A 12,851-nucleotide genomic window follows, 5' to 3' on the forward strand; every position below is an offset into this window, starting at 1 on the left:
TGAAATAGAAAACACCAAAACTAATGCTTCATTATAGATCTATTGTTTATATTTGGTATGTACATCTGTATTGCAGCAGAAATAATCTGACACTAACAAAAAGGGTTACCACTTGGTAAAACAATCCAATTTTAGTTCATAAGCTGCATGGTTTTCTTTTTTGAATGCTTGTAAATTTTACAATATGCAAATCTTAGACCAAGCCAATGTTGTGTACAGTTAAAATTTCAAGCATTAGCCTTTCTGAATTTTATTTTTTCCCCTACCACTGTCCAGAAGATTTTTCTACAATCGAGATCCTGAGTATTTTATGGTATCTCAAAGTGACCATTCTGTCCAAGGCTAGGTTACTACTTTTATGTTCTGAATTTTTGAGTATGTAGTTAATTTGTTCACATAATCAACTAGTCAGAGTTTGATGGAATTGTTACATTTATAGCAAGCTGCTAGAGTAGCAAGGGAGTCTTTCACATTCTGGTAAAATGTCTAAAATCAAAAAGGAGTGAAACAAATAACCTTGCAGTTTGGAGCAATAGAATTGGAGATCTGCACTATTAATAATCTTCTTACATATGACTTTTTCTATTCTGGAATTCTACAAATAAACCATGGCTCTTCTATATATTGCTAAACGCCAAGACTTCCATTATGAAAACATACTGGTCATCAATACTAATTTAACTGCTCTACATGATGAGCATGTGTTTGTTAAAATAATTACAAAGTAAATGTTCATACTTTGGATTATACAGCTTCATAAATGCATACTATTGAGTGTCTGTGAATAAAGGCAGCTGATGTTGGGCAGAAATTCCAAACTGTGCACTCAATCCTGAAACTGTTTGCTGACATGAAACAAGTGCCCCTATTATTAGGCCATAGAGCATTATCCCCTCTCACCCTCAGCAGGCACCGATCATCAAGCAAGTTTTCTTGAGCCAACATCTTTTCTCCAGTGTATAAAGTAGTGAGATTGTTCTGACTGGGCTTTGGTCTTATGTCAGACGTAGGAACAAATCTAATAGATCTGGCACAGGAAGAGAAGCTATTTCATCTGGAATCCTGTTTGGACATATACTTGGTTAGAGAAAAAAAACTGCAGATGCTGCATTCTAAAATAGGCAAACAAGAAACTGGAACAAAAAAAGCAGCCAGGCAGCATCATGAGGTGGAGAAGTCGACGTTTTGGGTGGAACCCTTCTGTGCTGGGGGTTGTGTAGGTGAGAAGCTGCAGATAAAAGGGGGTGGCAGGGGCAGGGTGGAGAAGTGGGGATAGGTGAAGGCATGGTGTGTGTGTCTGTAAGGGAGGTTATTTGAAATGGGAGCAGTCAAGTGTTGAGTCCTCCAGGCTGTAAGCTACCCAAGCAGAAGATGAGGTGTTGTTCCTCCTGGCAATGGAGGATGCCAAGGATGGTCATATTGGAAAGGGAGTGGTTGGGGAATTGACATGGGCAGTGACTCAGATATCCAGTCGCCCCTTGCAGACCCAGCTGTGATGCTTGGTGAACCGTTCCCCAAGTTTACGTTTGGTCTCCTTGATGTAGAGAAGACCACGCCATGAGGACCTGAAGCAGTAAACTAGGTTGGAAGGAAGGCAGGTGAACCTCTGTCTCACCCACAAGGACTGTTTGGGGCCCTGGATGGAGGTGAAGGAGGTGGTATACCGGCAGGTTTTGTATCTTTTCCAGGGGAAAAGGTACCTGGGGGTTCAGAGTACTAGGTGGAGAGTGGCGCACACATCAAGGACTGTCAAAGGGAATGGTCTTTATTAGATTAGGATTTCCAAAAGTATAGAAACAGGCCCTTTGGCCCAACAAGTCCACACCAACCCTCTGAACAGTAACCCACCTAGACCTATTTCCCTACCCTGTATTTGCCCCTGACTAATGCACCTAACATTGTGGGCATTTTAGTACAGCCAACTCACCTCACCTGCACATTTTGGATTGTGGGAGGAAATAAGAGCACCCAGAGGAAACCCACACACACATGCAGAAAATGTGCAAACTCCGCATAGACAGACACCAGAGGTGCAAATCGAACCCGGGTCCCTGGCACTATGAGGCAGCAGTGCTAACCACTGAACCACTGTGCCACCCTAACCCTTTTGGAAAGCAGAGATGGGCGGGGAAAGGAAGATGTTCTTGGTAGTGGGGTCTAGTTGGAGTTGGCAGAAATTAAGGATGATGCATTGGATGCAGAGACTGGTGGGGTGGTAAGTGAGGACAAGGGGAACTCTGTTTGAAGAGGGGATGGTTTAGAACAGTGGAACATGGAATGGAGGTGGAGGGTTGTCTGGAGGACGGGGGTGGGGGAGTATGTAGTTCAATATAGGTGGACATCTTGGATACTCACCAGTGGAATGACTCCTTGTCTGAGCATACTTGGGTTGTTTCATTTCTATAATAAATGCCTAACAGTATTCTTAAAATAGATGCCCAGCTTCCATGCATTTGCTGATCACATCCCACTAACTTTAACAGGCACTAAAAACACTGAGCGAGACAGTTTGATCACACATCCAGTTTAATTAAACTAATTTCTTTCAATTAAATATTGGGAAGTCCAACTCTGACCCCAAAATAAACTCCATACTCCTGCCAAATACATCCCTTTCACTTGGCACAGTCTCAGCATTTACAACCTTAGTGTTTTGTGACCCTGAGCTCAGATTCTGATCCCATATTTTATCCATCACAAGTATCACATACCTCCACACTACAAAAATCCTGTTCCATGTCAGATAAACCATGTTGGGGCTGGATTTAATAGTTACGATCAAAAGCTGATTGGTCAAATACTTGAAAAAGAGAAAAATAAATCTTCGAGACCGAGGGAAGGCATAGTTCGGATAACTTTTTCAAAAAAAAAAAAATGAATAATGCAAAAGCTTTTGTGCTATTGCAGTACCCTTTCATCCTAAGGATCAGCTTATCTGAAAATCTGTCATTGTGTGACAGCAATAACTCTTGCTTACCCATCATCTCACCTTCTGACTTCCTTTAATCCCCAATTAACCACATCTGAAATTTCTAACTAATTAGTGGATCCAACAGTAGCCTCCTTCACCCCAACACTTTGCCCTCCACAGTTATGCAGTAAGTGGAATATTTGTAAGATTATTGACAGTAAGACGGTTGAAACATTAGTCAGATTACAAATAAATATTTCAGAGTTTAGCATTGTACAATATAGTTTTCTTTTGTACATATGCAACTTCGATTTGTTAAACAGTGCTTTGGCAGCCTCTTGTGAATATGTTACTGTGGAAGTAAATCATTTGAAAAAGAACTAAGCCCATCAAGCCAGGTTTCGCTGTGGGATTTGACTTCACTATTACCAGCAGCAGGGATCATAATGCAACATTCTGATGGTGAATGGAAGGGAATGTAATTGCCACTTGTATCAAATGGAGATCAATAGCATCCAATACCAATCTATATCTTTCACAAGGTTTTAAGTTTGCTGAAGTTTAAAACAATACTACTTTTTATATCCTCACGTTCCCAGTTTTCATCTCTATCACAGTTCCTTTCAACACATACAGTCCCTAAACAGATCTTTTGCTGAAGAGAATTAGTTTTAAAACAATAAGCCTCTTTGCTAAATGGAAAATTTTTGTAGTACTAGAAAAAAAAAAGAGTTTTCAACCTTTGCAGGAGACAGCATCTGCGTGGATTTACTAGTGAAATCAAATACATTCAATTAACAAAACAATCTACTTGGAGCAAGAGGTTAATACAGCATCATTCCAATTTAACTGGCTTGGGGAAAGATATTCAAAATGGGAAAAAAAAATTGGACTTGCTGTCTGTTTTTCTAAAAAATGCAAATAATTCAAGGGCATACAAATAGAGCCATTGTGGTTATGAATTATTTATTTCCAAACAATATTGCGACTTGTACTCCCCAGTTAATAAAGCATTATTACTAATGCATTACAATTGAAAAATGTAAAATGCATTGTCCATATATTGATCAGAATGGGTTTCATTTCTCCCTGTCAGTTTCCATCCAGCCAGAGATACATAAGTGGGATTTACTCATTTTGAACACTTGTTCTTCAATATTAGATTACAAATGATACCATTCTTTGTTAAGAAATAAATTCTAACCTTGTTCTGACAAATATACTACAAAAGCACTGGGTGATGATCCATTTCGAACAAAAGCCAACTATCTCTCTCCTGTCAGGGGCTTATCATTACCCATATCCTCAACATTGGTATTCTGGGGTCTTATTTCACTGAATACAAAACTGGACCATCCACAAACAACTGATTACATGTCAGGAGCTAGAAATTCCATCAGACAGAAGATACAGAAGATTGAACACATGCACCAACAGGTTCAAGAACAGCTTCTTCCCTGCTGTTATTAAACTGATGAATGGGCTAACTTCAAATAATGCTGATCTTGCTTTGTACACATCCTGTGTAGTCATAACCTGTATACCTCGCTCTAAACACCCTATGATTTGTCTGTACTGCTTGTATGTACAAGTTTTCACTGTACTAGGTACACATGACCACAAATCAAATCAAATCCAATCCTGTAATCATCCCATCTCCCCAGAGACTTTCCATCATCTGTAAATGGCCCAAAACCAGGATTGTGACAAAGTATTCCTCATTTGCCTGGATGAGTACAGCTTCAGCTACTTTCAAGCAGTTCAACACCATCCAGGACAAAGCAGCCTTTTGATGACATACCATTCGACATCATAAACATTCAGCCCCTCCAGTACATACTGTGATAATAGTGCACATCATCTCAAAAGATGCATTGCAGCTGTTTGTCAAAGGCTGTTCAACTAAACCTTTCAAAACACTCAAGCCAAATAAATGTATTATACCTAGAAGAGCAAAGGTAGTAAGACATAAACGGAAGTACTATCACCTGAAATTTCCCTCCAAGTTGCACATTATTCTAACTTGAAAATATAATTAACCAATAAGCACTATTTCCATTAGCTCAAAATTCAGGAACTCATTGCACAACAAATCTATTGGAGTACCTATACTACAAACAGCAACAGTTCAAATCTGACATCATCTTCAAGTATCATCTTCAAGGGACTGACAGTGAATCATTTTGTCAGCAACACATCCCACAACGGGTGTATGTTTGGGGTGGGGAAGGAAATCAGGGCACATTCTCTGGATTAGTTTGTATCTGAAAATCAAAGTTTTTTTAAACAAGTACTTTAACACCTATGGGTGTATTTTAGCTCAATAGTGTGTAAGCTTTAAAATGCCCATCCTTACTTCTAAAAGATAACATTTCTCAGTCACAAACAGAAGTTTAATCCAATTTTAAAATAGGCTATGTTTGAAACAGTAAGGATCACTATCCTAGACTTTTCACTGGGAGGTTGACACATGGAAACAGGCTTTTCTGTTTGTTTACACAATGCAGCTATTGCTGGCTGGGCCAGTATTTATTGCCCATCTACAATATAGTCTAAAAAGATAATTAAAGGGTCAAGCACATTGCTGTGGGTCTAGAGTCACATATAGGCCACAACAAGTAAGGATGGTAGATCTTTGTCCATAAAGCACATTACTGAACTAGATGGGTTTTCACAACAAATCAACAATGGTTACTTGCTCACTAATTGGCTGGCTTCTTATTCCAGATTTTAATTAAATTAAAATTTCACCATTTGCCATCATGGGATTCAAACCCATGTTTGAAATTCATAACTTGCCACTACACCATTTAGTTCCCTTAACACAACATCCAACTTCAAACAAAAAATTTAGTACAACAGCACTCGGTTCAAAGCAAAGTCTAATGTAGAGTTCTGCAGTGCTGAGATACAGCCCTCTCACTGCCACGTATGTGCATGGACAGGCATTGACACCCTGCACCTGGGAGGAAGCCAGATCCATTCCCAAACCCTACTACCCAGGCTGCAGTATTGACCTCATAAGGAAATGAAAGGAACTGGTGATCTCACATGAATGAGATCAGTCACTGCCCAGATGTTTTTATACTCCAAAAAGATGGAGATCCCACACAGGTCATTCTCCAGACTTTAGAAAGAGCCATTCTCAAAGTTGAAAGTAGCTGTCACTTTCATAACCATTGGCAGAGTATGGCCTCCCAATCCTTCAGGGCTCAATCTAGGTGCTGGCACAGTTCAGCCAGGACAGAGTCTGTACCAAAACTACATCAATTCAGATGAATGACTGGGAGGGTGGGACAAAATACTCTGGCCCACTTGTGCCCATGCCACAGCATGAAGCTCTGACCTCTTCTTGTGCTAGAGGCTCTTTAATCTCTATGAGAGCTTGCTGTTGCTCCCAGGCTTTCTGGCACGCCTGCTCCTCTTGTGGTATTGTGGCAGAACAGTTAAAATTGCCTGATCACAAAAATTGACCAACTACAGAGTTATAAACCAGTAAGTTTAAAAAAAAAGACTGTGGCCAAAAAAAGGTCAGAAACAGCATTCATGACAGTCTGAATGTACACCAATTCTCTCACCTTGGTAACATTTCTGCAATCTCCCTAAATGGCTCCTTATATAGAGAGTCAGATGCACAGCATGGAAACAGACCCTTCAGTCCAACTCATCCATGCCGACCAGATCTCAGAATCCAATCTAGTATATGTTTTGAAATGCAGATTTTATCCAAAACAAAAAAATGTCTATATGCAGAATCAAAGTTATGGAATGATATGCATAACTTGATGTTTTGGAAAACCAATGAGGCACTAGTTCAAAATTCAGTTTAACAAATGACAAACATCTGATGAGGTCACATGTTTTAAGGCATATAAAATGTTATCCTTGCTTCTGTAAAAGCATAGAAAACTTGGAGAGCTTCATATACGCTCTCTCCTCTCAAGTTTTTAGCCAAAGATTGCATGCAGATTTTTTAAAAACTAAAGACTGAACATTTTTCTGTTCAAGTTTGTTTTTGAATTTTTGTCTAAATGTGTTGGAGCTCAAATCCATGCTAATTAAAATCCAATTCAACACTCATCTGCCTTCACCTTATGAAAGTTCCCACTGCAAAAAGTATCTCACTGAGTGACTGGTTTCATCACTTGCTGGTGATGACCCATGTTGGAAACATAAGGAACAGAACAAGTTCGTAGCTCTGCACACATTCATCCACACAATGAGGCATGGAACATTCCAACAAGGAGGGCCAAGTATTGAGTTATCATGGCTCTGAGACAGGCACTTATCTGACATAGGAGCTCCACCTATTTAGTGATAAAAACAAATAGCACTAAGGAGGAGAGCTTTGTGCATTCTGATCTCAACCTCCCATTTCTATAATCAACAATGAAAACCCATTGCCCATGTTACAGCATCTTAAAAAGTGCAGGTAGAGTGTGTTATAGAGCTCTTGGAAATTGCGCAAGACATGTATTGGTTAACCCCCACATCCAGACTTCATGTTTTAAGAAAACTTCTGCTTCAGAGAGACATGATTGCAAATTGCACAAAGAATAACAGCATGGTGGTCATCACCTGTGACCTGCATTTGCATACAAATACTTGCGCATTGGATGCATTTCACATGCACAACCTTACTGCAACTGATACAAAGTTGTTTCTGTATGGGCACAATGTGTGGGTCTGCCTCAGTGGCTTGCGGTTGACTCTGTCCAGCTCCGATAGGTTCCTTATAACGTGATGGCAAGGTGCATGGCTCACAGTGAGCTCTATCAGTACTAGGTTCACCCCTGGTCATCAGGTACCTCCCAACTCACCAGCCCCCTCCAAACCATTTCCGGTTTTACCTTGCTCTACTCCATTAGTCCATTTCCACAGATGGCACTGTACAGCAAGATATCCATTCCTTGGACTGATCACTATTGACAAGTAGTAAACACAGGCTTTAAGCTTTGGCCAAGACAACACAGTGCTAACATGCATGACACATATGCGGAGTGCATTCAGGTAGGCACTAAATTTTGAGACCAAGCACGCCTGGACTAGTCAGAGTCATGCATTTAGCCCTGTGCAGTATCCTTGCAGCATTTCAATCATAGCTACTAGCACACCCCAAACTGCAGAACCATACAAAGTGAACTGAGGTGCACCTTGATATTGCAGAGATGCTAGCAGATGTCAGATTTAGTATCTGTGAGGTTTATGCAGTTAATGCCCATGGAGTGTACCCTGTGCTGTTGGTGCTGAGTGTCCAAGAGAAACAAGTGTCAAGTTGGAGTCACTGGGTACCTGCTCCAACGTTCAGGTCAGGAGTTCCTAGTTAGTAGGAATGGTTTATGGTTCCACATTTACCATCTCCAAGAACTACTTGTAGTCAAATAGAACCATAAAGATGGGATGTGATTATAACTTGCTGTCCTTACTGAAAATTGAGGAATCCTTTCTGCTACATTATAGTCTGTCAGACATTCAAAATTAGATCAGTCCATCTTCCTTTTTTCGATCCTTATGTAAAATGCACAATGATTAGAGACACTTCAGGAGCCAGGCCTTCTGTCTAAATATGGAATCAAAATTTGGTTTACATACACTGTCCTCAATTTTCCCATCCTATACATTAGGTTCAATGTATCAACTGCAGCTTGTCACAAGTCATAGAAAACACTACAATTGGAGAAGTTTCTCTTTTAGAAATATACAGGACAATTAACTGAATTGATTGCGGAGACTTCTTTGAAATTTGCAACTTAATACCAATTATGGTCCTTTGAATTACATACTTCAGCACAAAAGAGGTTTCAGTCCCAAGTAAATCTAAATCTCTCCAGTCAAAAATCAAATAGATTTGAAAAAGCACCAATTTCTGAAGAGATCTGCCAATACTGCACTGTAATATTGAATGTTAAACATGAGCTCAGCAAAAATAAGAGCAATTTCTGCACAGAATCATGAATGTAGGTGAGACCATGTTGGGCAATGTACTGTTATATCATTTGAGTATTCAAAGTTTGCACAGAAACTCAAGATATTGCACAAAATGGCCAACTGCACATGCTCCATGCAAAGTGTCCCAATTATGGTTACAAAGGTCAGGAAGGGCTTGGTCTATTCTAACTATCATACTCCTCCATTGGAAAAACTAGCACAGACTGGAGACCACCCAGGACTAGGTTCAATGTGCACAGTGACCCCATGGGATCCTGTCACTTGATCGGGGCAGCCAAAGCAGCAAGTTACTATCTTGGCACAGAGTCAGAAGCTTAGAAGGTTCAGATCCACTATTGTTAGCGGTTTCCAGGTAGTCAGGAATCTGGAGGAGGGGGCGGCTCAATGGCTAGCACTGATGCCTCACAGCATCAGGGACCCACATTCAATTCCACCCTTGGGCAACTGGAGTTTGCATGTTCTCCCCATGTTTCATCCAGGTATTCTGATATCCTCCCACAGTCCAAAGATGTGCAGGTTAAGTGGATTGGCTATGCTAAGTTACCTATAGTGTCCAGGGATGTGCAGGCTAGGTGGGTTAGCCATGTGAAATGCAGGGTTACAGGGATGGGTGGGGTGCTCTTCAGAGGGTCAGTATGGACTCAAATGGGCTGTTTCCACACTGAAGGGATTCTATGAGCAGCAATGGTAGTGGATGTTGGCTCGGTGCCTCCATTTGAAATCAAGTGCTGCTAATGGCAGAGGAACTGGGGCCGATTCAAGTCAGAGGAGCCATTTGGAGCTGCAGGTAAAAGTTGAAATGAAGCCCAAAAATAGTACTTTCTCAATGCAGCTGAAAAGTGGAATTCAGAAAAGCCCAAGTAACTGTATGAAGGTAGTAAGTGCAGCAGTAAGTGAGCAGCCTCAAAGTCCAGGGGGACCACTGTCCCAAAGAGAGATTCAGCCACCACCGTGATCGTTCAATTCAGAATGGTATTTGAGAAAATTCAGACTAGAACTTGGAAAATGACTCCTTGTCAAGGAAGGAAAATTTTAAATGGGATTTGGTGACTTCATGTAACAAATGCCCAGATGGGTTGCTGAAATATATGTTGGATCAATCTGGACTGCGGTGGGCATTGACAACAATGTCTCTCAAGAGATGGAGGTGTCAGTGTTGGAGTGGGGTGGACAAAGTTAAAAAGAAAAAAAAAACACAACACCAGGTTATAGTCCAATAGGTTTATTCGGAAGTACTAGCTTTCGGAGCACTGCATCCTTCATCAGGTGCTTCACAAACACCTGATGAAGCAGCGCTCCGAAAGCTAGTACTTCCGAATAAACCTGTTGGACTATAACCTGGGTGTTGAGATTTTTAACTTTATCACATCAACTCAAAGTCAAATTGTGGATCATGATCTCCAACTGTTCTAATCACCAGCAGCCATGCATGCTCCTTGGGAGAAGAGAGCCTTTAATTAGCATAGAACACCATTTTAAAAAAGGACAGATTTCTCTGAACCCTAAAAAAGTACACAACTTGGAAGAAACCTCTTGGTCAAAACCATTATTTTACACTACATCAGCCACATAAGTGGTGGTGGTGGTGGTGGTTAGGTGGATTGGCCAAAGCTTAATTGCCCACAGTGTCCAGGGATATGCAGGCCACTGTAAATGGAGGGTTACAGAGATAGGGTGGATGGGTTCAGTGTGGTGGGTCTGGAGTTGCTCCTCAGAGGCACAATGTGGACTGTATGGACTGAACAGCCTGCTTCCACAATGTAGGGATTCTACAAAAATGTGTCAAAATTAAAAAGACACGGAAGACGACTCAAAGTATTTGACAAAATAACTGAGTTTGAACTAAATGATAAAAATTTAGCTTAAAAAATTAGAATTAGACCTGTGCGCATCCAAGATTACCAAAATCTCCTTTGGTTTCAAATTGGTTAAATATAGTGAAGTTCAAAATCAAAATGCATCAATATCTTCAAAAAAAACAAAACAAAAAAAAAAACTGGTCATACCAGTAAGGATTCAGAGACCAAAGTATCCATAGTAGTGATGGAATCCTTCCTGGTCAATCTATTACCATAAAGCAAAAATCCCTGTGGGGAACACCCGGGAGATAAAGTGTACTTTTTTTGCGGAGCAGAAAAAGTACCAGGATAAAAAAAAAAAAGAGTAGGTGAATGAGTGGTAGCTAGCTGTGGCCACTAGATATAAGTGGTGGCCATGTTGTCTCTCCCCCCCCCCCCCCCCAAAAAGGGGGATATAAAACAGAGGGGGCACTGAGCAATTGAAAGATCACCATGTAAACCCACAATTAGCAAGGCTGACACTGGCTAGTGTTCAAGAGACACTGGTCCTTTTTTTTTTTTAAAAAAAAAAGATCGTTCATAAACTCAAGACTGATCTCCAACATAGGAGAAATTGAGGCTGCAGATGCTGGGAGATCAGAGTCAAAAAGTGTGGTGCTGGAAAAGAACAGGTCAGAATGAAGGGCTTATGCCTGAAACTTCAACTGTCCTACTCCTTGGATGCTGCCTAACTGCTGTGCTTTTCCAGCACCACACTTTTGGACTCTGAGCACCAATACACCAAGTTCAAATAAGGTGCCACTTTCCACAGGTCATGTTAGTTTAAAAGTGCACTAATTAAGCTTTGTGTATTGTCAGAGGTCAGCGCTTTTTTTAAAAAGGTTGTACACAAGGAGTGGGGAGGGGAGTAGGACAAAAATTGCATGAGACTGAAGCTCACCTGGCCTGGTGGGTGCAGTGGGGAGTAGTTGCAAAAGGAAGCGAGGGGCCGAAAAGGCAAAATCCAGTTATATTTCAAGATCAGCGGTTCTTGACTTTTATGCAAGTGAATGGTTTCAGATAACCACTAGGACCTTGTTGTGAGTTTTCAGTCAGCCACTCTGATATGTACATGGGAGGGGGCGAATGCTCTTTTCACTAAAGAGCATCAATTTGTGCACTTCCCCCCCTGGAGTCTGAGACAGACAGCTTTGCTGCCATTACAACTTTGTGACAATTGCAGTGGACTGCACCCATGTTGCTAAAGCGTCCTGGCAGTGTTCATGTTTAAAAAGAGAAGGATGGAGTGCGATTGCAACATGTGCGAGAAGTTCCCACCCACCACTCCATAAAGATAGACCATTCAACTTCTGAAGCAACTTGCATGCATTTGTGATGAATTAAAAAGCACAAGAGTGAACACAAAACTGCATCATGACACCAAGCAGTAGTGTCCACTCCATGTGATGCATCAATTGATGAATGGACCAACAATGCAAACATTCCCTTTGAGTGGAGTGATCTCAAACCAAGTCCTTTACAGATAAAGGGAGAGACAGACAGACAGACAGTTGAGCCATGTCCCACAAAACAGCAGGTACTACAGTGTGCACTAACACAAGCATTCTGTAAAGTGCACAAAAAAGAACTTTTTTGACCACAATAAAAAGAAAATTTCAAACACCAATGTAGCCAATGTACTAATTTACCAGTAGATTCAGCTCTCCAGAGTTGGATAAAAAGCAACTTTATAAAGCTAAATAAATTGAAATCAGTAATTTAAGTTTCACTTAAATAACTTGTATGTTTCAAAAACACTCATGCCATCTTTATGGTACAAAGTCTTATAAATGGTACTGAAAGTTTTGGTGATGATACACAGGCTCCCAGTTTGACTCGGATGCTTTAAATTAAATCTCAGTTGACAGTCATTGAATCGCTGGCCTGCCATGGCACTTGGAATTGTAATCACCTGGGATATGGGATGATGCAAGACAGCAGTGATGCACAATTCTGGTTCTATCATTGGGAATGGCAGGCCAGTGAAAAAATTCCAGCCGTTGTATCCACTGAGCTTGAAAGATGGTGTTCAGAATGGAACGAGAACATTAATTACAAATGATTAGGCATTGATCATTTAAAGAGTGAGGCTTTCTAAAATAAAATCAATAGGGTGTCTCTTTTGAAGAAAATACATGTAAAAGTGCTTTAAA

General features: G+C 40.7%; 1 protein-coding gene across 7 annotated transcripts in view; it reads right to left on the reverse strand.

Moving 5' to 3' along the window:
* Positions 1-12,851, reverse strand: part of LOC122549363 (A-kinase anchor protein 7-like) — a 44,345-nt gene that overhangs the window by 9,477 nt on the left and 22,017 nt on the right. For 6 of the 7 annotated variants that reach the window (XM_043689062.1, XM_043689057.1, XM_043689056.1 and 3 more), the window contains exon 7: positions 12,611-12,712. The exons of the other annotated variant lie outside the window; for it this stretch is intronic. In XM_043689062.1, the coding sequence (XP_043544997.1) occupies positions 12,611-12,712 (102 nt within the window). The remainder of the gene's footprint in view (positions 1-12,610; positions 12,713-12,851) is intronic. 7 annotated transcript variants of the gene reach the window in all.

Source organism: Chiloscyllium plagiosum, chromosome 4 (assembly GCF_004010195.1).
Source record: "Chiloscyllium plagiosum isolate BGI_BamShark_2017 chromosome 4, ASM401019v2, whole genome shotgun sequence".
Taxonomy (NCBI): domain Eukaryota; kingdom Metazoa; phylum Chordata; class Chondrichthyes; order Orectolobiformes; family Hemiscylliidae; genus Chiloscyllium; species Chiloscyllium plagiosum.